We start from the raw sequence: 25,502 nt of genomic DNA, 5'->3' as shown, positions 1-25,502 counted from the left end.
GGAGATACAGCAGGCATTACAGAGGTAAATAGACCCTATTGGTGGGAGATACAGCAGGCATTACAGAGGTAAATAGACCCTATTGGTGGGAGATACAGCAGGCATTACAGAGGTAAATAGACCCTATTGGTGGTTGATACAGTAGCCATTACAGAGACAAATAGACCCTATTGGTGAGAGATACAGCAGGCATTACAGAGGTAAATAGACCCTATTGGTGGGAGATACAGCAGGCATTACAGAGACAAATAGACCCTATTGGTGGGAGATACAGTAGCCATTACAGAGGCAATAGACCCTATTGGTGAGAGATACAGCATTTCAGTTCCTTATCGACATACGAAACTCCTACAAATACTTGCTATTTTGTTACACGGTTTCTACCATGAGAGGCCGTGTGAATTTGCATGATATAAATAATGTAGAAATACCTTTGGTAGCTGTGGTTAATCTACACATAGACCCTTATAGAAAACATTACTTTTGTCAGTGTACATGTGAATAAATACCCTATAGCTATGGTCAATTATACACGTATTGTAGACACTGAATCTGCATATAACAAATATTGCTTAGCAGGAAATGTTCCTCTTTCTCAACACACATACGTGAGAAAGCATTTCCACCCTGACACTGTATCTAAGTGTTGAGATAGCAGAAGTGTTGAAACTGTTGTGTGAAATTAACTTGTGTAATTCTATTTCCCCTCTTGTTTTCCTGTCATGTCTATTAGCTTGATTCAATTGTCAAAAAGCTGCACATCTTCAAAGAAAGCCCACAAGTAATTACGTGTAGGAGAGAGTGTATACTACACTCCCTCATCTCCTTCTTTCTGTCTCTGTCTCCTTTCCTCGCTCTCTCTCTAGCTCTCTTTCCTTTCCTCTCTTTCTCTGTCTCTCCTCTTCCCTCCAACTCTCCTATGTCTAGTTTGTCAGTTCGACTTTACACTGAGACAAACCAGAGTGAACACAGTGTGCATGCTGCCGGCTCTCACACATAGCATACCAGTGCCTGTTAGTCATTACCCAGCCACATTAGAGAGACCTGGGTCTGGATGGGTTTATGTGGTGCCTAGCTCTCCCTCTGATGATCGAGGCTTCAGTTCTTTGTTGTGGTGGCGGCCTTACTGATCTAACATTCTCTATCATTCCCGTTCGAGATCTGAGAGGGATCCACGCAGAGTTCCAAACAACTCCACCCCATTGTTTCAGTTTTCAACCACATGTTGGAGCCCCAGGGCAAAACTCAAACCATATTTAGCTGTAGTAAAGATAACTTTCTGGCTCTTGGTGGAGTTCTTGTTGAATCTGATCAACAGTTTTAAAATAAGTATTTATGTACATACTGTGCAGTACCCATTGAAAGTCTACAAACTCCTTGAAGAGTCGTCACATTTAAAAATGTATAAAATAGGATTGTTTTTTCCTACCATTTTACAATACCTACAACATTTTCAAAGTGAACATTTTTTAAATATATATTTTTTACAAAAACATGTCTTGATTGTATAAGTTTTCACACCCCAGAGTTTTTTTTCAGATATAAATCAAAGATTCTACCAACTTTGGATAACTCTTTGGGCAACATATCCTTTGTTTATGTAAACATTTCTCAGGCTCAGTACATTTGGCAAGGAATTATTGTACAGCAATATTCAAACCGTATATCTTTTTTTCAAACAGATTTAAGTCAGGACAGAGACCAGATCATTCCGGAACACTCAACACCTATTGGAAAGCCATTCCAGTCTGTCTTTGGCATAAACATTTGTGTAATTGTTCCGCTGAAAAGCAACCTATCCCAGGGTTAGATATTCAGAAGACTGACGCATGGTTTCCTTCAACTTTTTATCTGGTCTCCTTTATTTTTTTTATTCTGACAAACTCCCCAGTCCCTGCCGGTGACAAGCATACTCATAAAAGGATGCTGCGACCGCAATACTTGAAAATAGAGGATACACATTGTATTCACTCCACATTAATGGCCTGAATGACAGAAAAAGAAAGCCTGTGTTTAAAAATCCCATCAAAATCATCCATTCTATTTGCAACAAGGCCGTTAAGTCATATTGGAAAACAACATGGCAAAGAAATATATTTTTGGCCTAAATAAAAAATGACAGGCTTGGGTCAAATCCAATACAACACAACACAGAGTGAAATCCTTGAAAGTACAAAGTATTGTGGAGGCAGCATCATGTTATGGGAATTCTGCGACGTGTGGGGTTGGACCAAGGTGCAGAGAATGGAACAGACGCGGAATCAATGGTTTATTATAAAATTAAATACTTTACTGAAAATAAGGATCACAGTAATATTGGGGAAAAAAACACTAGGACTAGAAAACCTACTCAGGCAACAAACAGAGGCAACCGAAATCAAGCTTCTGCAAACAAGGACAGAAAACACACATTTAAAAAAAAAGAAAAATCATAAATGAAGTGATAAGCAACACCTGAGGAACAAAGAAAGCCTTTAGGACGGCATCTGCTGCCCGGAGGAACCATGACAGTACACCCCCAGGAGCGGCTCCAGCTGCGGAGCCCTGACGATCACCACGTACTCGGTTGAAGTCTCCTACCAGACCCGGATCCAGGATGTCCCGGGCCGGCACCCACGCCCCCTCCTCGGGTCCGTGCTCTCCCAGTCCACCAGGTACTGCAGGGTCCCTCAGACCCGGCGAGCCTCCGACTGACGTCAGACAGTGTAGGCCAGGTTGGCCATCCACAAGTCGAGGGGGCGGAGGAGCAGCTGGGGGGGGGAGGAACTGGCTAGAGACCGGAGACATGGAAGGACAGACAGAACCTCATGTACCTGGGAAGCTGGAGACGATAGGTATCCAGGTTGCTGCGACTAAGGATCTTGAAGTGTCCTATGTAGCGAGGAGCAAGCTCTCACAAATTCACCTTTAAGGACAGATCATGAGTGAACAGCCACACCCGTTGACCCAGTCGGAGGAGCTGAAGAGGTCTTTGGTGCCGGTTTGCCTGATGTTGATGTCGGGCAGGTGACGGTGACAGTCCAGTGGATGAGTTCGGCAGTGTGTTATGAGCATACTCCGCCCAGACGAGTTATCTGCTCCAGTTTCTGGCCCGAGTGTAGACGGAGTAACTTCCCTAGCGCCTGGTTAGCACGCTTCGTTTGCCCATTGAACTGTGGGTGGAACCCCGAGTAGAGAATTACCGATGCCCCCAACAGAGCAGAAGGTCTTCCAATAGCGTGCAACAAACTGGGGTCCCCGATATGAGACAATGTCCTGGGAAAGTTTGTAGTCGAAAGACATGACTAAATACTCATAGTGGTCACTAGGGGTGTTAAAGGCAGTTTTCCACTAATCTCCTTCCCTGGTGAAGAATTTGGCCCATTGGGCCAACTCTAAGGCAGTGGACATTCTTGATCGTAATCCGGTTCAGCCCTCTAATAATCGATGCACGGACGCAAGCCTCCATCCTTACACACAAAAAAGAAGCCTACATCAGATGGGGATGTAGAGGGTCGAATTAATCTTGCCTCCAGCGACTCCCGGATGTAATTGTCCAGGACTGCCGCTTCAAGGGTTGAGAGAGAGATGGCCCCGGGGAGGTGTGGAGCCAGGTAGGAGTTATGGCACAGTCATATGGACGATGAGGGAGAAGGGTGGCCTGTAGCCTCTTACTGAAGGCCTCCCAGAGGTCGAAGTATTCGGGAGGGAGAGAGGAGAGGTCTTGGCCTTTAATGGATGTAGGAGGACATGGCTAGGCCCTTGGTGGGTGTCTTAGTCATTTAGTCTGGCAGTCCTTACCCCAGTCTAGTAGGTGTCCCATGGACCAGAGAATCGTGGGTTATGTAGCACTAGCCAGGGGTACCCTAGGATAAGTGGGTTCTCAGGAGCAGTGATCAAAATAAAACTAAGTCTGAGTGGTTCGCCCCAACCTAAAGTAGAATGGGCTTGGTCTGATAGTCCCCCTGGCCAGAGCCAGTGGGGTGTCCATCGAGGGCTTCAATCTGCAGAGGGACGGGACATTTCACACAGGGGATCAATGTGGTCCCAGAGTCCATGAAGAGTTGAATCCGGTGTTGACGGTTTTCCCAGTGGAGGGTTGTGGGTAGTAACATACAGTGACTGGGTAGCCGGGAGGTAACTGCACAGCTTATCAGGGTCTCCCCTTGTCCTGGCGAGCACTGGTGTTTCCCGTCAACTCTGGACATGTAGCACGGTGATGACCGCAACCTCCGCAGTGGAGGCAGCAGCCTTCACGCGTGTGCCTGTCACTCTCCTGTGGGCTCAGACGTGTGTCCCAGCTGGATTGGCTCATCAATGCTGGGTTCAGGTGGGGCACTCAGAAAGCCGGGATACTGGGGTGGTGTCAAAAAAAACGCTCTCACCCCCATTCTCAGAAGCTGTTGTAAAAGCCTGATTTCCAGCGTTATCAGGGACTCAAGGTCCTCTCCCAGTTCCCAGGCAGCCAGATCATCTTTGATAGAGTTAGACAGGCCCTAGTGGAAAGCGGTAACCAGTGCCTCAGTATTCCACCTACTTTCGGTGGCGAGGGTACGGAACTCAATGGCGAAGTCAGCCACTGGTCTGGCTCCCCGTCCATCGACTGGGTAGTCAAAGACTCGACACAGCTCGGCAGCGAAGGCTAATATGGAGCTGCAGGATAGTGGCTGCTGTTCCTACACGGCCGTTGCCCACACCAGGACCCTGCCCGAGAGCAGAGAGATGATGTAGGCGATCATGGCCCGATCGGAGTGAAACAAGGAGGACTGTAACTCGAACACCAGAGAGCACTGAGTGAGAAAACCCTTACATCCTCCTGGGTGGCCGTCATACCGCTCAGGGGCTGGGATCTTGGGTTCCCAGTGCAGGGTCCCTGGAGGAACTACGGTAACGCCTGTAGCACTGGGCGATGAGACTTGGGCATTGGCTCCTCCTGGGTTGGGGTGTGCTGTGGACAGAAGGAATTGGTGAGTGCCCGGAGGATCTCGGAGATCTGGGAGAATTGTTCTTGCTGTCTTCCCAACAGTGCTCCTCTGTGGGTTATGACCTCTCATCTGGTTGATCTCTGCTGGGTCCATGTTGGGGCAGAAGCTTGCTGTGACGTGGTGGGGTTGGATCCAGGTGCTGGACCAGATGAGGAATCAATGGTTTAGGATAACTGTAAATACTTGACTGAAAATAAGGTAACAGAAGGACAACAGTAACACTGACAACCAACAAACACTAGATCTCTTACTCAGGGCAACAAACACACAGGGCAACCAAAATCAAGCTTCTGCAAACAAGGACAGAAAACACACCTATTTTAAAAGGAAAATAATAATGAAATGATAACCAACACCTGAGTAGCAAAGATAGTCTCTAGGGCGGTCTCTACCGCCCTCTGGTGCTCGGAGGAACCATGACATATGCTTGACACTGGCAGGGACTGGGGAGTTTATTAGGATCGACATACATATGAATGGAGGAAAGCCCAAGTAAAAAGGAAAACCCGCCTCGGTCTTCTGAAAACCTAACCCTGGGATGAAGTTACAACTCGGCACAGACTGGTTGAATCACCTTATTTCAATGAAATTTCAACAACATTTTGTTGTGTTACAGCCTGAATTCAAAAGAGATTTACATTTAGATGTTTTTGCCCGCATCTACACACAATAGCCAATAATGAAAAAGTGAAAATATGTTTTTAGAAATTTAAGCAAATTGATTGAAAATTAAATACAGAAATATCTCATTTACATAAGTATTCACACCACTGAGTTAATACATGTTAGAATCACCTTTGGCATTGATTACACCTGTGAGACTTTCTGGGTAAGTCTCTAAGAGCTTTGCACACCTGGATTGTACATTATTTGCACATTATTATTTAAAAAATTCTTCAAGCTCTGTCAAGTTGGTGGTTGATCATTGCTAGACAGCCATTTTCAAGTATTGCCATTACTAGGCCACTCAGGAACATTCAAAGTCGTTGGTAAGCAAATTTATTGTATATGTGACCGACCACCTCGATTTGTTCTTATGTTGCAAAATTAGAAAGTGTTTTTTTTACATTGGATAAAAGTAGAGACACAGAGCTACAAAATCATACACTGCAGTTGAGGAACAATGGGAACTAATTCTGCTTTGAAAGTTTATAAACTTGTAACCCCACTTTTGAGAATGTCCCTTGAATATACTTATTCAGCATTGTTCACACCCTCTTAAGCCTTAGCCCCACCCATCTCTTTAAGGATTCACATGTGAAGACATGTGCTAAACAGAGTAAGTTAGTGTAGTAAACAACCGAAGATTTCCAGACTAAAATTTGGGAAAATAGTAGCCTATAATAAGGGAAAAACACCAGGTAAAACTAAACTTTATCTAGTTGTTGGTCTATATCCTAATCTGACTGTGGTGCAGGTCATGTTGTTCTTCACATTACCATCTCTGGTAAACACACACTGTATCAAATACAATCAAAGTTTATTTGTCACATGCACAGGATACAGAAGGTGTAAACAGCACAGTGAAATGGTTTCTTGCATAGTAGCAATGTCAAAAATAGAAAGTGTTTAAATTATTAGATGGTGCTGACCCAGACACACATGTCTAAATTGATGGGTCATGTGAAAGAAATGTTATAACCACACCCCAGCCACATCTAGCTAAGTGGATGGTTCACTATTGTCTAGACATGTACACATGTTCATGAAATACAATAGAAGGCCGTAATCACCCACAGACACACCTACCGACCTTGATGGGTCATGTAATCATCTGGCGAAGTGGAGTATCTTGTTTAGACATGAAGCTAGCTAGCTAAAATATGAACCATAATCCCCACCCATACAGTACAAATGGATTGTCATAGCTAGCCACCATACATGAAATGCATTAATATGAATCTGCAGGTAGCTAAAGCTAACCAACTAGGTTCAATGTTATCTAGCTAACTAACATTAGGCTATAATTAGCATGGTAAATGGCTCTCTGAGATACAAATAATATTACACAGACGACACAGATCATACAAGTAATGTCAGCTAGCGAGCCAGGAAGCTAACGTTCGCTAGCTAGCCAACAGTACTCTTTAACTTGCAATGAAAACGACTTTCTGACTAAATTCGATACGCATATAATCTGAAAATGTACCTAGACTTTTCCCTGTATACATGGATGAACGGCAGACTGAACCACTTTAACTAAGTAAGACGTCCTGTGTCGTTTCCGTTTTGTTTGTAACTACTGCTTGTTTGGCCCGTTGTGTTAAATCGCCCCGGTTCACACTGACCGTGTGTAGAAAGTAGGCCATTGCAATTTTTCCCACTGATCTTTGTCGATAGCGTCTGCTAAATTCTGTGCAGCAATGTTGTTGAGAACAGTAGCAACACTTTTGAAGTTCTCCATGGCTAATGTTATATGTATTTTTTTTAAATGCAGTAGCAAAGATTATCTAAACATACTGAGCAGCGTGTTATAGGCAAAACCATGCTACCGGTCAGATTTATCCGAACTCATCTCTTGGCATCCAATATCCCAGCCAATCGTGGCTAACGGGAAGGTTCCTGTCTTTTTCTGTGGCTAAACCAACTAGGCTTGTAATTGAACAATTGTATTCGTATTTACAGATGGCAGTTTATTATTGGGGCACTTGAATGTTCACGTTTAAGAAGGCATTTCTGCAACAACAGCAAAACCCGCAAAAGAATGAACAAAACGTTCACATGCCTCTCCTGACCTCTGAATGCTCGGCTATGAAAAGTCAACTGACAGAGGTGCTGACCTGTTGCCCCCTCTACAACCACTGTGATTATTATCTGACACTGCTGATCATCTCTGAACATCTGAATATCTTGAAGAACAATCTGTCCTAAATGGCCACGTACTCTTATAATCTCCACCCGGCACAGCCAGAAGAGGACTGGCTACCCCTCAGAGCCTGGTTCCTCTTTAGGTTTCTTCCTAGGATCCTGTCTTTCTAGGGAGTTTTACCAAGCCACTGTGCTTCTACATCTGCATTGCTTGCTGTTTGGGGTTTTAGACTGGGTTTCTGTATAGCACTTTGTGACATCTGCTGATGTAAAAAGGGCTTTATAAATACATTTGATTGGATTCCTGTGTAGTGACATGCGACATACGCCTAGCTTCCTGAAAAGGGTTACATATTTGGCCTTGCATTTTAGGTTATTGTCCTTCTGAAAGGGGAATTCGTCTCTTAGTGTCTGTTGGATAGCAGACTGAACCAGGATTTTCTCTAGAATTTTGCCTGCGCTTAGCTCTATTAGTTTATTTTATCCTAAATAACTCCCTAGTTCTTGCCAATGAAAAGCATACCCATAACATGATGCAGCCACCTCCATGCTTGAAAATATGAACAGTGGTACTCAGTGATGTGTTGTATTGGATTTGGCCCAAACATAACTCTTTGTATTCAGGACTTTTTCAGGGCAGTTTTACTTTAGTGCCTTATTGCAAACAGAATGCATGTTTTGGAATGATTTATTCTGTACAGGCTTCCTTTTCACTCTGTCATTTAGGTAGGTATTGTTTATTAACTACAAGGGTGTTGATTAATCCTCGGTTTTCTCTTATCACAGCCATCAAACTCTGTAACTGTTTTAAACGCTGTAATTGGCCCCATGGTGAAATTCCTGAGCATTTTCCTTCCTCTCTGGCAACTGACGCCTCTATCTTCGTCGTGACTGGGTGTATTGACACACCATTGTATGTGTGGGGTACACAGATGAGGTAGTCATTCAAAAATCATGGTAAACACTACTATGGCACACAGGGTGTGTCCCTGCAACTTACTATGTGACTTGCTAAGCACATTTCTACTCCTGAACTTATTTAGGCTTACCATAACAAAGGGATTGAATACTTATTGAGTCAAGACATTTCAGCTTTTCATTTGTAATTAATTTATAAACATTTCTAAAAACATTATTCCACTTCCACATGATGCCGTGTTGTGTGTAGGCCAGTGACACAACATCTACATTTAATCAATTTTAAGTTCAGGCTGTAACACGACAAAATGTGGAAAAAATCAATGGGCGTGAATACTTTCTGAAGGCACTGTATGTTCTGAGAGTTGCGCAAAGTTGGCTGAATTTGATTCCAAAATGATTCACAGCTGTAATGGCTGCCGAAGGTGCTTCCCGCAAGTATTAACTCTGGGGTGTGAAGACATATGCAATCAAGACATGTTAGTTTTTTATTTTTTTGCTTTCACTTTGAAAATGTGGAGTAGGTAGTGAAGATAAGTACGAAATAAATCACATTTTGTCCCTTTTTTCCCATTTAATTTCAAGGCAGGAAAATGTGAAGAATGTGCAAGCGGCTTGTAGACTTTCACTAGTAAGCTTGGTGTACTGTAATTACAAAACAAGTTGGCTATAACCAAAACAGGCAGTCAACTATACCATACTCTACAGTTTGAATAAAGGCCTGGAAAGGCAATACTTAACCGCTATTGGTCAAAACAGGTTTTAGCAATTTCTCTGTGGATGATTTCTAACTTTCTCTCCTCTCTTTCCTCCAGGGGATGAGTGTTCTCAGGATGAGAGAGGAGCGGCGGCCATCTTTGCCACCCAGCTGGATGACTTCCTGGGCGGAGGGCCAGTCCAGTTTAGAGAGGTCCAGAACAACGAGTCCATCACCTTCTTGGGCTACTTTAAGTCTGGCATCAAGTACAAGGTCAGCTTCTTCTGCTAACAGCTGAAAGATGTAGAGTGGGAAGTGATTTGTCTTTTTATTCCAATTAATCATCCACTAATGACACTTTGAACAAGAGCAGTGGGTTCAAGGCTTCCCAAACCCGGTCCTGGGGCACCCTCTGGGTGCACATTTAGTTTTTTACCCTCGCACTACACAGCTGATTCAAATAACCAATTCATCATCAAGCTGTAATTATTTCAATCAGCTGTGTAGTGCGAGGTCAAAAACCTAAACGTGCACCTAGGGGGGCAGGACCGAGTTTGGGATACCCTGGGTTAGTTGATGGTAAGGAAGTGGTTTATTGTGCACTAGAAATGTAAGGGTTTGTGTTGTATTAGAAAGGTAACAGTTGGGGCAAGAGGGGTTGGTCGTAGCGATCTGCAACATCTCTGTTACAACCGCTCCTGTTTGTGGCAATGCGTTAGGCAATAGGAAGGAATACTCTTTGGACATCCATTGACGTACTCTATCAGTATAATGTCAGAAGGATTAAGTCATTATTACTGATCCAAAAATATGATATAGAAAATATTGAAAAAACGGGATAAAACTGGATAGAAAAACTGGATACGGTTTGGACGTCACTGGGATGTCACTAATGATCAAAGCACTGGTTTAAAGCACTGGTTTAATCATTTGCGACATCCCATAAACTTTGCAATGAAGTGAATGAGTCTGAAGTTCATAGACATCAACATTCATTCCTCTTAGCCTTTGTCATGTTTACATCCAAAGGTGTGACAGGCACTATAGTCACTGCAACCAGCATGTCAACGGCAGCCATTTTGAAATCCTTATAAATACAACAACTGTGGGATTTGAGAGTTTACCCTTTGCTGTTTCTCTCACCGTCTTTTTACATTTCCAGAAAAACCTCAGACCTTGGTTTAGATGGCAGTAATTAACCCAGTTCTGTTTACCATTTTGAAATGTTCGGTTTGTGGAAACTATGTTCCTTTTATTGTGGAGTTACACACAGTGTCCTTGAGAGAGAAAAATAGAGAGGGAGAAAGAAAGAGATGTGGATTATGAGGGAGCAGAACAAAGAGAGGAAAGGGTAACATGAGAAATTAATTAATGAGAAATCCTCTTTTCACTACAACACCACATTTACCCCCTCCCCACCCCCACCTCAAAACACACACGCTGATAAAAAAGCATCTGGACATTGAGAGAGAGGGGAAAGAGAGAGAGGGTAAGAGGGAGAAATAGGGAGGGGTGAGAAAAGAGGGAGAGGGGAACAGGGTACCAAGCTAGGGCTCATTATATGAAACCTTCATTACCCTGTAGACATAAAACATTCTTTCCATGAAAATAAACAAAGCTGCTTCTCTGCCATGGAAAGTTATCCGTCTTTCTCAGGAGAACTCTCTCCCTCAGAGTAGATCTGTTTCTCATTTGGGGAATTTTCATAATCACATAACATGGGAACACACTTTGTATGCCCTTGAGAGGAAAAGCAGAACCAGGATTTGCCAAAGTTTTTTCCCCAAACCAATGGACAAATTGTTTGAGTTTAATTGAAGTTTGGACAGTGATATCAATGTTTTGCAAACTTTTATCACGATTCAATATTTCCCTCTAACCTCCATATGCATGTTTTTGTGTGGCGGCTTACCAGGAAGGCTCAGCTGACAGCACATTAAGGTAGAAATCTGTAGTGTAGAACAGAAATTATTCTCTGTCTTGTCGAATAGGGAATAATGCAAGTTTTATGTAATACATTTCAAGCTGCAAGGTTTTAAACATTGCGCACCACCGAACAAGCCTCATCGTTACTCTTTGACATTATTTGACCCCTCCTATCACAGCAAGGGGGCGTGGCTTCAGGCTTCCAGCACGTTGTGACCAATGACATGAGCGTGAAGCGCTTGTTGCACATCAAGGGGAGGCGGACCATCCGGGCCACGGAGGTGGTACTGTCCTGGGCCAGCTTCAACCAGGGAGACTGCTTTATCGTGGACCTGGGCAAGGTAAAACTCTACACTACAGTACAGGTGAAATGTAGATCTTGCCTGTGTATATGTAGGCTACAGTATTGGAAAACTGTAGACTGGAATCAGGGCTACGAGCTAAGTAACATGAAAACTTATAGGTGCAGTATCTCACATCATAATCATGCATTGACCTCAATGGAATATTTGAATAAAATGTTAAGCTATGCATCTTAAGTTAGGATTTTGCCCTACAAGTGTCAGGACCCGGTTACGAACCCGGGTCTCCGGAGTGAGAAACAGTCACTAAACCATGAAAAGTCAGCAGAACCCAGAAGATGAGGCAGACACAGCAGTACTTGAGACGGTGTATTTAATGAAGTAAAAAGTTAAGTTCTTCAGGAAAACATGTAACTCCACAACCTCAAAAGGAATTCCAAAAGAACAAAGGCAATCCTCCAAGACAAAAAGGCAAATCCACAAGGTGGAAGGTAAAGCACAAAAAGCCTCAAAAGATACTCAAAAACAAACAAACAAGAACAAAAAACAGAATTCCACAAGAGAGTCCACTGGGATCAACAAGAGCTCACAGAGTACTAGGGCTGGGTGCTAACATACAAACACAGAGCAAAGAACTGAGTAAAACAAAGGGTTTAAATACAATCAGGGGAAACGAGGCACAGGTGCAAATAATAATGGGGATCAAGGGAAAACAAAAGGTCAAAAGGCACAATGGGGGCATCTAGTGACCAAAAACCGGAACAACCCTGGCCAAATCCTGACAACAAGCCTGAAGGGCTTTTGGCTAAGTAACATGAAAAGTAAAAATAATATACACCTGAAATGGATTATCAGCACACGTATAGAGGTCTTAGTCACCGAACAGACAATAATATCAGTACACGTATAGAAGCCTTAGTCACCGAACAGACAGTAATATCAGTACACGTATAGAGGCCTTAGTCACCGAACAGACCGTAATATCAGTACACATATAGAGGCCTTAGTCACCGAACAGACAGTAATATCAGTACACGTATAGAGGCCTTAGTCACCGAACAGACAGTAATATCAGTACACATATAGAGGCCTTAGTCACCGAACAGACAGTAATGTCTGTACCTACATGGTACCACTGGAAACCTAAACACTTTATGTCTTGTATTTCTTTTCCACCTCTTCTTCAGGATATCTACCAGTGGTGTGGCAGTGAGAGTAACCGCTTCGAGAGACTGAAGGCCTCCCAGGTGGCCATCGACATCAGGGACAACGAGAGGAACGGCAGGGCCAAGCTCCACATGGTGGAGGATGGTGCTGAGCCACAGGAACTCACTGAGGTGAGGGATAGGGATACACACAAGCATTCTCTCACACACACACACACACACACACACACACACACACACACACACACACACACACACACACACACACACACACACACACACACACACACACACACACACACACACACACACACACACACACACACACACGGTTGGTGTCGTTTAAGATTGGAGAGAAAATTATTTTTTTATGAGCATGGCCTTATTTCTATTACAGCATATTGGATGCCTTTCATTGATATTCCATTCACCCAGTTCAATGTAACGTCAATAGGTTTAGGCTACTACATGATACTGGAATTTTCCCTATACTCATCATGAGGTTGCTACAACCTAGCATACAAATGAAAGTTTACAACATAGGTACACAGGTCGAGAGACACATTGGAATAATCAAGGTGACAGACAATGACACATTCACTGCATACTTTTGCATCTCGCATCTAGCTTTTCTAGCATCAGGCATCTAGCTGATCTAGCATCTAGCATCTAGCTGATCTAGCATCAGGCATCTAGCTGATCTAGCATCAGGCATCTAGCTGATCTAGCATCTAGCATCTAGCTGATCTAGCATCAGGCATCTAGCTGATCTAGCATCTAGCTGATCTAGCATCAGGCATCTAGCTGATCTAGCATCTAGCTGATCTAGCACCAGGCATCTAGCTGATCTAGCACCAGGCATATAGCTGATCTAGCATCTAGCTGATCTAGCATCAGGCATCTAGCTGATCTAGCATCTAGCTGATCTTGCATCTAGCTGATCTAGCATCTAGCTGATCTAGCATCTGGCTGACCTAGCATCTGGCTGATCTAGCATCAGGCATCTAGCTGATCTTGCATCTAGCTGATCTAGCATCTGGCTGATCTAGCATCTGGCTGATCTAGCATATGGCTGATCTAGCATCAGGCATCTAGCTGATCTTGCATCTAGCTGATCTAGCATCTGGCTGATCTAGCATCTAGCTGATCTTGCATCTAGCTGATCTAGCATCTGGCTGATCTAGCATCTAGCTGATCTAGCATCTAGCTGATCTAGCATCTGGCTGATCTTGCATCTAGCTGATCTAGCATCTAGCTGATCTAGCATCTGGCTGATCTAGCATCTGGCTGATCTAGCATCTGGCATCAGGCATCTAGCTGATCTAGTTGATCTAGCATCTGGCTGATCTAGCATCTAGCTGATCTAGCATCTAGCTGATCTAGCATCTGGCTGACCTAGCATCTGGCTGATCTAGCATCTGGCTGACCTAGCATCTGGCTGATCTAGCATCAGGCATCTAGCTGATCTTGCATCTAGCTGATCTAGCATCTGGCTGATCTAGCATCTGGCTGATCTAGCATATGGCTGATCTAGCATCAGGCATCTAGCTGATCTTGCATCTAGCTGATCTAGCATCTGGCTGATATAGCATCTAGCTGATCTTGCATCTAGCTGATCTAGCATCTAGCTGATCTAGCATCTGGCTGACCTAGCATCTGGCTGATCTAGCATCAGGCATCTAGCTGATCTTGCATCTAGCTGATCTAGCATCTGGCTGATCTAGCATCTGGCTGATCTAGCATATGGCTGATCTAGCATCAGGCATCTAGCTGATCTTGCATCTAGCTGATCTAGCATCTGGCTGATCTAGCATCTAGCTGATCTTGCATCTAGCTGATCTAGCATCTGGCTGATCTAGCATCTAGCTGATCTTGCATCTAGCTGATCTAGCATCTGGCTGATCTAGCATCTAGCTGATCTAGCATCTAGCTGATCTAGCATCTGGCTGATCTTGCATCTAGCTGATCTAGCATCTAGCTGATCTAGCATCTGGCTGATCTAGCATCTGGCTGATCTAGCATCTGGCATCAGGCATCTAGCTGATCTAGTTGATCTGGCTGATCTAGCATCTAGCTGATCTAGCATCTAGCTGATCTAGCATCTGGCTGACCTAGCATCAGGCTGATCTAGCATTTAGCTGATCTAGCATCTAGCTGATCTAGCATCTGGCTGATCTAGCATCTAGCTGATCTAGCATCTAGCTGATCTAGCATCTAGCTGACCTAGCATCTAGCTGATCTAGGGTGAAATCAGTAGTCCAAACGGTTCCATTTTGCAACTAAAACAAGTTTCTAGCGTTCCTCTGTGTTTGAGTCAGGTTGTTGAAAGGCTACATTAGATGCATTACTGAAAGGTAAACTAAGGAGAATAAATATATTCTCGCTCCCCTCCCCCTGCCTCCCTCTTTGTGATTTTTATCAGCCAATATAAATGTAAAATAGGGATATTGTAGCTGTCATAAGGGCATGACATCAGCAGAAGGCAAGGCAGGTTGACGTGCTCAGAGTGTAGATTTATTTACAGGTGTTCCAATGGTGAAAGCGCCATTTCATACCAAATATACAAGTAGATTTACCAAATATACACGGCAACAACACAAAAGATATAGCCTCTGTATCAGGCTTAACCTGTCCTATCTTAATGGACACTGGTAGAGTGCAAGACTGTTCAGCCTCCCCTTGAAAAGCCAAATGGAATCTGTCTAATAGAAGCACTTGGCCCCGAGGACCATAATTGTAATTGACAATTAAAACTAATAAACTGGTTCTACAATGTAAAAGGCAATTTATTGCCATATCCATTGTTACATTTGTCTTAATCCGACAGAATTATTTTTAGGATATTTCAACACAATGCATACATGGAACAATAATTTTCTCTTGTTCAACGTTCTGACCCCAAAGCGTTCTACAGTGCACTCCTATTACGCAGAACTGTACTGTAGGACACAGAAACACAGAACTCCGACACAACCCGGGAAATGTGAACAAAGGAAACCATACATTGAATTAAATAAACCGAACTTCTACCTCATGACTCTTTCGAACGTCCATCTGCACTATAGGCCTCACGTCCATCTGCAATATAGGCCTCACGTCCATCTGCAATATATGCCTCACGTCCATCTGCAATATAGGCCTCATGTCCATCTGCAATATAGGCCTCACGTCCATCTGCAATATAGGCCTCACGTCCATCTGCAATATAGGCCTCAAGTCCATCTGCAATAAAGGCCTCACGTCCATCTGCAATATAGGCCTCACGTCCATCTGCAATATAGGCCTCACGTCCATCTGCAATATAGGCCTCACGTCCATCTGCAATATAGGCCTCACGTCCATCTGCAATATAGGCCTCACATCCATCTGCAATATAGGCCTCATGTCCATCTGCAATATAGGCCTCACGTCCATCTGCAATATAGGCCTCACGTCCACTCAGAGCAGGGTAAGAAATGTTTGGCTAAATGAAAATGTGTCGTAGGCCTATCAAACATGAAACAGAAATGTCTACATGTTGCAATTAACGGTACGGGATGCAATGATGAAAGGCTAATAATTATTTTTGTATTAAATGGAATATAGATTTATCACATAGGGCCTGTGAATGTAAACGTGTGAAAGCAACAGCAAACATTTCAACAAGACAAAAAAAGCGCTCTCCACTGGCGGGAGTTTGGAGAGCGTGAGTGACGAGAGTCTTTGCAATAGTAAGAATACATTTTAACAACAAATTCCAAATGCAAAGCTTCATAAGTAAATTATCAATTTCAAGAAATTGTTAGGCCTACATGCCAGAAGACCATTAGGCCTATGCTAGTAATTGATGCCCCATTGCAGGTGAGCTTGCAAAGTATACAGTTAATATTATTAATCACCAAACAAGATTTGGGGCATCATTTTTTTATCATTATGGCAAACCTCTCTCCCTCCAATTTGATGTTTGCGCCGCAACCGATCCTATAGCTGTACAGCAAATCTGTTTTCCAGCTCTCCCGACCTGTGTTGATTGACAGTTTGCTGGTTCAATCAGAGTGCCGAGGGTGTGTTTCTCTTGCCAATCTGTTCAAATTGGCATGTTATTTTGTATTACAAGGGTGATGCAGCGGTTACTGTCTCTGGCTGTGTGAATAATCCACAAAATGAGTGACAATTCAATTCAAGTCCCATGTCTACAGGCTCCAAGTCCAAGTTATTTTATTTTCTATCAATTCGAGTCATCAAATTTGTGACTCGATTCAGACTCGAGTCCAAGTCATGTAACTTGAGTCTACAACTCTGCCTAACCCTAATTCTAACACGAATTCTAACCTTAACCCTAAACTCCCTAGAAATAGCATTTGACCCCAATTGTTCAAATGTTTGCTTGTTTACTATTCTTGTGGAGACTTCTGGTCCCCACAAGTATAGTTAAACACGTTCACACACACACACACACACACACACACACACACACACACACACACACACACACACACACACACACACACACACACACACACACACACACACACACACACACACACACACACACACACACACACACACACACACACACACACACACACACAAATCAAATCCAAATAAAATTTCTACAAGATGGCGCTGACAGAGATGGTCGTCTCGCTTCGAGTCCTTAGGAAACTATGCAGTAATTTAGGTATTATTTCTTACATTGTTACCCCAGGAAATCTTAAGTCTTATTACATACAGCCGGGAAGAACTATTGGATATAAGAGCCACACACACACACAAACACAAGCAAGTTACTCGTACTTACACACCTACTGTATCCAAATAACATTCAAATATTCCATCGTTGGACGTGACGATGATACCATATCATAAAATGGTGCTATGCATTGAGAGAGAGAGGGATAGAGAGAGAGAGAGACAGAGAGAGAGAGAGAGAGAGAGAGAGAGACAGAGACAGAGAGACAGAGAGACAGAGAGAGAGAGAGAGAGGGAGAGAGAGAGAGAGAGAGAGAGATTGCTCTGTCTCTGTATGAAGCTAATCCTCCATTTTGTATCTGTCCTAGGCTCTGGGGCCCAAACCCAGTATCCCCCCTGGCACCCCTGATGATGAGAAGGTGGACACCTCCAACAGGAAGAAGGGTGCCCTCTACATGGTAACTGATGTTACTGCACCTTTGTTGTTCAACATCAGTATAATGATTTGTAATTGTTCCTATCTCATTGTTCTCTTCTCTTGATAATGGTGTTGTCCATCTCAGTGCTCACACATTGTTGATCTCTCAAGCTCATTCACATGCATTGTGAATCTAGGACATTATGTGTTTAGTTGTTCATAACATTTAGTATATATTATTTAAGGATCCATTTGAGAAGAACAAATTATTTTTTCAAGGGAGTACTGTCAATATATGTACAGTATAAATGTATGTATTTATTGATATCTCATCTCTGTGTATTTTGTAGATCTCCGATGCCTCTGGCTCTATGAAGTCGTCGGTGGTGGCCTCGTCCAGCCCCTTCAAACAGGCCATGCTGACTGCCGAGGAGTGCTACATCCTGGACAACGGAGTGGACAAGAACGTCTTCGTATGGAAAGGTAGACTAGTCCTCGCCACTGTTTTTAAACACTTGCCAGGTTATCAAACGTTACCTATGCAACACATTTCTTACATAGAATGCAGTTAAAAGTGATTCATATATAACATTTGTAAAACATATTTTCTACTGTGTAGGATAGTGCGAGATTCAGAATGAGAAGTCGAGTAAATGTTCACTAAATCCTTGTGCACAGCTGTGAGTTTTTAGAGTATTGTTGAGATGTGTTGATGATTGATCAACTTTATCTTACCTCCATCACAGGACCCAAGGCCAATGCAGCCGAGCGCAAAGCAGCCATGTCAGCAGCCCAGCAGTTCATCAAAGAGAAGGGCTACTCCGACAAGACACAGGTACGATGATGGAATAATGTGAAGTAACATTTTTAAATGAGCATGGATGAAAACATTTTGACCTTTGCTAGGTCTTGCTCAGGCACTACTAGGCTATGTTCAAAATGGTGTTAGCTATGTCCACTTTTTATTTATTTTTTAAGTTACTTAAAATGTTGAACAATAATCAATTGAAAACAAATATTGATAGTGAACTAGTCTCACATAACCACACTACTAAATTTAGATTATCAATTGGCTATTGGAATGCATGTGAGAGGAAATCGAGGTTCATGGTAAACAACAGAACAACTGACTCTTCCTATTTCTTCGGCCTTGCAGATCCAGGTACTACCAGCAGGAGGCGAGACCACTCTGTTCAAGCAGTTCTTCAGTGACTGGAAGGACAAGGACCAGACCACGGGCCCCAGTAAGGCCTACACCATCGGCCGCATCGCCAAGGTGGAGCAAGTGCCTTTCGACGCCTCCACCCTCCACTCCAACAACAACATGGCCGCCCAGCACAACATGGTGGACGACGGCAAGGGCAAAGTCCAGGTAAAACACACAACACTAGACTACAATGGAAATAACTAAGTGAGGGTTCTCATAGTAATTTTGCCCAGGGTCTGGCTGTTTATGTTTACAAAGACAACCACGTGCCGCACTAAATTGGCTAGGGGACCAGATGTAGCTCACTGCCCGTATGTTTCAGAACGCTGAAATAAGTCTGTATAAAGTGATGCAGGAGGGCTAAAAAGAATCGAACGATGCAGTTGGCTGTTCTAAGAGTGGTCTGAGGCAGGCGTTAGATTACAAGCTTTTTAAAGTGCAATGTTAATAACGCTGGTTTTGGGAAACAGCTCGGAGATTTAACAATTCTCCTACTAAGGTTCTAACAATGAACTTAGCCTTAAATGTCCCATGCAGCCATTTTTTTGTGTAACAATGAAGTACCTTACTTTGATTATTTTCAATTAAAATCGATTCTTAGAGCAAAGAGAAATTTCTCAAGCAAGAAATGAGCTAGGACCTTCTGGGAATGGTCTGAGTAGGGAGGGGGAAACTGAAAGCAAGCTTTTATTGGCAGAGAGGTTTGGAACTCTCTTTCTTATAGGTCACCAGGCAGACCAAAACTCCACCCCACCAAAACAGGCATACATTTCAGGCAGTCTTTTGAAACAGCTTTTACACTTAAAGGGCATAATCATTACCATAATTTTCACAATTTCACAGTATTACTTCTACCTCATAGTGTGGAAATATACTGTATATAAAACACAGGTAAATCAAGTGTTTGACTGCACTGGGCCTTTAAGATGCTTTTGGGAAAACTAGCCCTGGTAAATACAAGGTTTTGAAGCAAAGGGTCACTCAAGGTGCTGGGCACTTTTCAAACAGATCAGGGCAGCAACATACACGTGGAAAATTATACTATTGGTTTCAGATCTGGCGTGTTGAGGATGGTGATAAGGTGGCTGTGGATCCATCCTCTTATGGCCAGTTCTACGGAGGAGACTGCTACCTCATCCTCTACAGCTACAGGCTGGGAGGCAGGGAGCAGCACATCATCTACACCTGGTCAGTATATATGACATCATCCAAAAATATGCTATAAACATGACATCATTTATTTACACCAAGACAGTTAAAATGACATCATCTACTTTACACTTGGTCAGTACATACAGTGCCTTGCGAAAGTATTCGGCCCCCTTGAACTTTGCGACCTTTTGCCACATTTCAGGCTTCAAACATAAAGATATAAAACTGTATTTTTTTGTGAAGAATCAACAACAAGTGGGACACAATCGTGAAGTGGAACGACATTTATTGGATATTTCAAACTTTTTTAACAATTCAAAAACTGAAAAATTGGGCGTGCAAAATTATTCAGCCCCCTTAAGTTAATACTTTGTAGCGCCACCTTTTGCTGCGATTACAGCTGTAAGTCGCTTGGGGTATGTCTCTATCAGTTTTGCACATCGAGAGACTGACATTTTTTCCCATTCCTCCTTGCAAAACAGCTCGAGCTCAGTGAGGTTGGATGGAGAGCATTTGTGAACAGCAGTTTTTAGCAGTTTTCAGTTCGTTCCACTTCATGATTGTGTCCCACTTGTTGTTGATTCTTCACAAAAAATACAGTTTTATATCTTTGTTTGAAGCCTGAAATGTGGCAAAAGGTCACAAAGTTCAAGGGGGCCGAATACTTTCGCAAGGCACTGTATGACATCATCCACAACATCTTTATTTACATATAGACAGATCAAATGACATCCTCTACAAGGAAAGGGGATACCTAGTCAGTTATACAACTGAAATGTATATTCTGCATCTAACCCAACCCCTCTGAATCAGAGAGGTGTGAGGGGCTGCCATAATTGACATCCCTGTCTTCAGCACCCGGGGAACAACTGCCTTGCTCAGGGAAGACAGATTTGTACCTTGTCGGTTTGGGGATTCGATCCAGCAACCTTGCTGTTATTGGCCTAATGCTCTAACCACTAGGCTACCACACCTTATCATCTGCCACCTGGCCAGTGCAAATGACATGGAAACCCGGTGTGTGTACGTGACATCATTAATAACAAATCACACCAATGGGGTATTTTACCTTACCCCAACCTGTTCTGGAATATTCTGAAACCCTTAGATGTGTTCTCCTAGTCTAAGTTCATAAAGAAGGATGTATCTGAAATAATCATGGCAAAACTGACTCAGTACTTGTAGTAGTGTATGTTCGATACCTGTAGAAAGGTCTCAATAAGGTGGGCTTGACGTGTGTGTGTTTTTGTGTTTATTAATCTGTATCTGCGTGTGTGTCAGGCAGGGGCTGAAGTGCACCCAGGATGAGCTGGCAGCCTCTGCCTTCCTCACGGTGAAGCTGGATGACTCTATGGGAGGAGCCCCTGTTCAGGTGGGTCTCTATCCTCTCCATTTTATCCCCATGTCCCCAACACTCACAGTCCAAAAGCACCTGAGCAATAGGTACAACGGTGTGACATTTAGATTCGTAAGGTCACTGGACTAAGCACTATAAGTGAATAGGCCAAAGCTGTTTCATCTATCGTGTTTCATAAAGCCGATGGCATGATGGGTGATCTTTTGGCAAGGGCAGCGGCTGCATTGGTGTCCAGTCATTTAAGTCTCACAAGTGAGGTCATATTATTGAACCACGTGTGGATTTTGTATTTATAGACTGAATAGTTATGTGGAAAGTTTTTTATACTGTCCAGCAGAGGGCAGTCACACTTTGTTTTACTTCCAGTGTGTGTACAATTTTAATGGTTACCATATTGACACAAGGTTCCATCATGACAGTATATTATAATAAGGAAAGCAATCTTTGGCAATTTTTTTGATCAAATCACCAGAATTACCTGTCACTTTAGAATGGCTTTTCTTCTACATAGTTATCATTAAGTGTCCATTTTCCCCTCCAGGTGCGTGTGACCCAGGGCCAGGAACCCCCCCACCTGATGAGCCTGTTCCAGGGCAAGCCCATGATGGTCCATGTTGGAGGGACGTCCCGTAAAGGAGGACAGTCGGGTACTGGCAGCACCCGCCTCTTCCACATTCGTCAATCCTCCACCCGCGCTACACGAGCTGTAGAGGTGAGTTCTCCGTGTGTGTGTATGTGTGTCAAAGTGGGACCACACTTTGTACCTGTGTGTCTGATTGCTTGAGGAAGATTAAGTGTCTAACAATTGTTAGCCTAAACCATCAAAATGACTGAACAACTTCTGAGCACCTCGTTGTCTCTCTCTCTCTCTCTCAGGTAGAGCCCTCTGCCTCCTTCCTGAACACCAATGACGTGTTTGTGCTCAAATCTCCCACCGCCATGTTTGTGTGGAGAGGCGTGGGCGCCAGTGAGGAGGAAATGGCCGCCGCCAAGCACGTTGTGGGTTTCCTGGGTGGCAGTGGCAGTAATGTGTCTGAGGGCAAGGAGCCAGGTAAGGATTCCATCTAGTGTTACAGGTTTATTGTATTAAGTGGGGTGCATCTTAATATTATTCATTTGGCTCGATCTCAATAGTATGACATGGGGTGCATCTCAATAGTCAATGTGGCTTCTTCTTGTTGTCTTATCCTTTATCTACAGCCTGAAATCACAGGATATGGGAAAGCAACTTTTTCAGATGAGTGTTGATGAAGGAAAGGTTACATGAAGAGGAAACAACTTTAGACAATTGAAATGTGCCCCTAAATAAGACAGAAAAGAGATAACATCACACATCCTGACAAATCACAAGAAAACACTATATAGTGCCAAACAACCAAGGAGACTAATCCATGCCGGTCTTTTCTGTCCTAGCTGGGTTCTGGTCTGCCCTGGGAGGGAAGAAGGAGTACCAGACTTCCAAGAGTCTGCAGAACATGGTCAAACCTCCACGCCTGTTTGGCTGCTCCAACAAGACCGGATGCCTCAGTGTAAGTGATGGATTGTTGTTGAGTGTGTCTAACGTAACTAACTCTCTTGGATAGATATATTCTCAGTTCATCCCCAATGGGGAATTCAGTGTCACTCAGGAGGAGAGAAAAAGGCATAGGTAATACAAAGTACAATGCACAAGTCAAGTGTGGCCATGTTCCAAAGTGCTGTAACATATTGTAATCCTTCAATCATCAGGTGGAAGAGGTTCCTGGAGACTTCCAACAGACTGACCTGGCCACTGATGATGTCATGTTGCTGGACACCTGGGACCAGGTGAGTGAAGCTCCCCCATCCATATCATAACATTTACATTTACATTTAAGTCATTTAGCAGACGCTCTTATCCAGAGCGACTTACAAATTGGTGCATTCACCTTATGACATCCAGTGGAACAGTCACTTTACAATAGTGCATCTAAATCTTAAAGTGGGGGGGGGGGGTGAGAAGGATTACTTATCCTATCCTAGGTATTCCTTAATTCACAAGCGTGTTCATCTTCTGCTCTAAAAATACAATGCAGAGTGAATCTGAAAGTCTATAAGCTAACAGCATTTCTGGACTCCCGCCAGATCTTCCTCTGGATCGGCAATGAAGCAAATGCAGAAGAGAGAACTGGAGCACCCAAAATAGGTAGGACAAACACGCAGGGAAACAAACTTTCACAGTGGCCCCTACCCAGGACGAAGACTGGGGCCACAACTGATTAAGGAGAACATGAGCTCTAACTGTATCTATATACTCAAACAAGGACCTTTATATACAGTACCAGTCAAAAGTTTAGAAAAGTTTATACTCATTCAAGGGTTTTTCTTTATTTGACTATTTTCTACATTACAGTGAATACATAAACACTATGAAATAACACATATGTTATCGTGTAGTAACCAAAGAAGTGTTAAACAAATCAAAATATATTTTAGATTTTAGATTCTTAAAGTAACCACCAACTTATCATCTGCAGCAGAGGGAACTCTGGAACTGCCTTTCCTGTGGCGGTCCTCATGAGAGACAGTTTCATCAGAGCGCTTGATGGTTTTTGCGACTGCATTTGAAGAATCTTTTAAAGTTCTTGAAATGTTCCACAAACTACAAACTATTTTGTCTGTCATAGTTGAAGTGTACCTATGAAAATTACAGGCCTCTCTCATCTTTTTAAGTGGGAGAACTTGCACAATTGGTGGCTGAGTTTGGTGGCCCAAACTTTTGAATGGTAGTGTGTGTGTGTATATATATATATATATACACACTACCGTTCAAAAGTCTGGGGTCACTTAGAAATGTCCTTGTTTTTTAAAGAAAAGCACATTTCTTGTCCATTAAAATAACATCAAATTGATCAGAAATACAGTGTAGACATTGTTAATGTTAATGTCTCCCTCCCTCTCTAGCTAAGGACTATGTGGACTCAGACCCCTCTGGACGCAGAGGACTGTCCATCACCACCATCAAACAAGGGGCTGAACCCCCAACCTTCACTGGCTGGTTCCAGGCGTGGGACCCCAAAATGTGGGAAACAGACCCTCTGAAGATAATCCATGCCCGCTTCTAAATGCCAAACTCCACCCCCTTACCGATCTGGCACTTACACATACACATGTCATTCCCTCGCCCCGCTCTTTGGATCAGAGTACCAGTATAACACCCTGGACTGCTGTTTTAATTAGACTTGTTTTTATGCCGTAACGTTGTCTCTTTTAGACTCATACGAAACATTCACCTAGCATGCCTGTTTTATCTGCTGTTGGAGCACAGAAAAACCTTCTCTTTTGGAGCCTGTTTATTCCAGTAGTCTATTGAATCCAACGGGTATTTGGTTCTACTTTGTGAAGTCGTGATATGTGATAACCATTGAGACTTAGGTCTCATTTAAAGCATGCTGCATTTTAACAGGATTTCTCTGCCGGAGAAATATGTCTGCTCTTCTTTTTTTTTTTTTTTACATTACTTTCGATGATTCTGAAATGGTATTATGGCTTTTTCAATAAATTCCTAGTATTTCTAGAGGAACTCTAGAAACACGTGAGAACACATTGGTAGCCTATATTTTCTATGTTGACAGGTGGAACGACAGCAGACCAAGGTATCATATGTTTAACATCAGCACAACCTCTTCCATGTAACATTTATCTTTCCTCTGAAGTTAGTCAAATAGTGGAAAAAACTGAGAACAAACAGCCACAGTACCTCAACAACGGAAGACTCCCTCAAGAGGATGGTAATCTTTTTACACACCACCTGGCTAGGCGGAGTTGTCTTCCTTCTTCTCACCTTTAGATCTACAGTGGCAGTCAATGATTAATATAAACCCTGGATTGTTAATGCTATGTATTGTTTTTAATTTAACCCTTATTTTACCAGGTAAGTTGACTGAGAACACATGAT

The 25,502-nt window shown here is 43.1% G+C and overlaps 1 protein-coding gene across 1 annotated transcript in view; it reads left to right on the top strand.

Moving 5' to 3' along the window:
• Positions 1-25,146, top strand: part of LOC124042037 (gelsolin-like) — a 37,052-nt gene extending 11,906 nt beyond the window's left edge. The window contains exons 3-17 of the mRNA XM_046360313.1: positions 9,506-9,660; positions 11,493-11,654; positions 12,803-12,952; positions 17,821-17,910; positions 18,221-18,353; positions 18,617-18,705; positions 19,027-19,242; positions 20,132-20,265; positions 21,511-21,601; positions 22,128-22,298; positions 22,463-22,637; positions 23,000-23,115; positions 23,315-23,392; positions 23,690-23,750; positions 24,509-25,146. Of these exons, the coding sequence (XP_046216269.1) occupies positions 9,506-9,660; positions 11,493-11,654; positions 12,803-12,952; positions 17,821-17,910; positions 18,221-18,353; positions 18,617-18,705; positions 19,027-19,242; positions 20,132-20,265; positions 21,511-21,601; positions 22,128-22,298; positions 22,463-22,637; positions 23,000-23,115; positions 23,315-23,392; positions 23,690-23,750; positions 24,509-24,669 (1,982 nt within the window). The 3' untranslated portion in view covers positions 24,670-25,146. The remainder of the gene's footprint in view (positions 1-9,505; positions 9,661-11,492; positions 11,655-12,802; positions 12,953-17,820; positions 17,911-18,220; positions 18,354-18,616; positions 18,706-19,026; positions 19,243-20,131; positions 20,266-21,510; positions 21,602-22,127; positions 22,299-22,462; positions 22,638-22,999; positions 23,116-23,314; positions 23,393-23,689; positions 23,751-24,508) is intronic.
• Positions 25,147-25,502: the final 356 nt, after the last annotated feature.

This window comes from Oncorhynchus gorbuscha, linkage group LG08 (assembly GCF_021184085.1).
Source record: "Oncorhynchus gorbuscha isolate QuinsamMale2020 ecotype Even-year linkage group LG08, OgorEven_v1.0, whole genome shotgun sequence".
Lineage (NCBI taxonomy): Eukaryota > Metazoa > Chordata > Actinopteri > Salmoniformes > Salmonidae > Oncorhynchus > Oncorhynchus gorbuscha.
The sequence above is the reverse complement of the archived record's forward strand: the minus strand, read 5'-3'. Positions and strand labels throughout refer to the sequence as shown.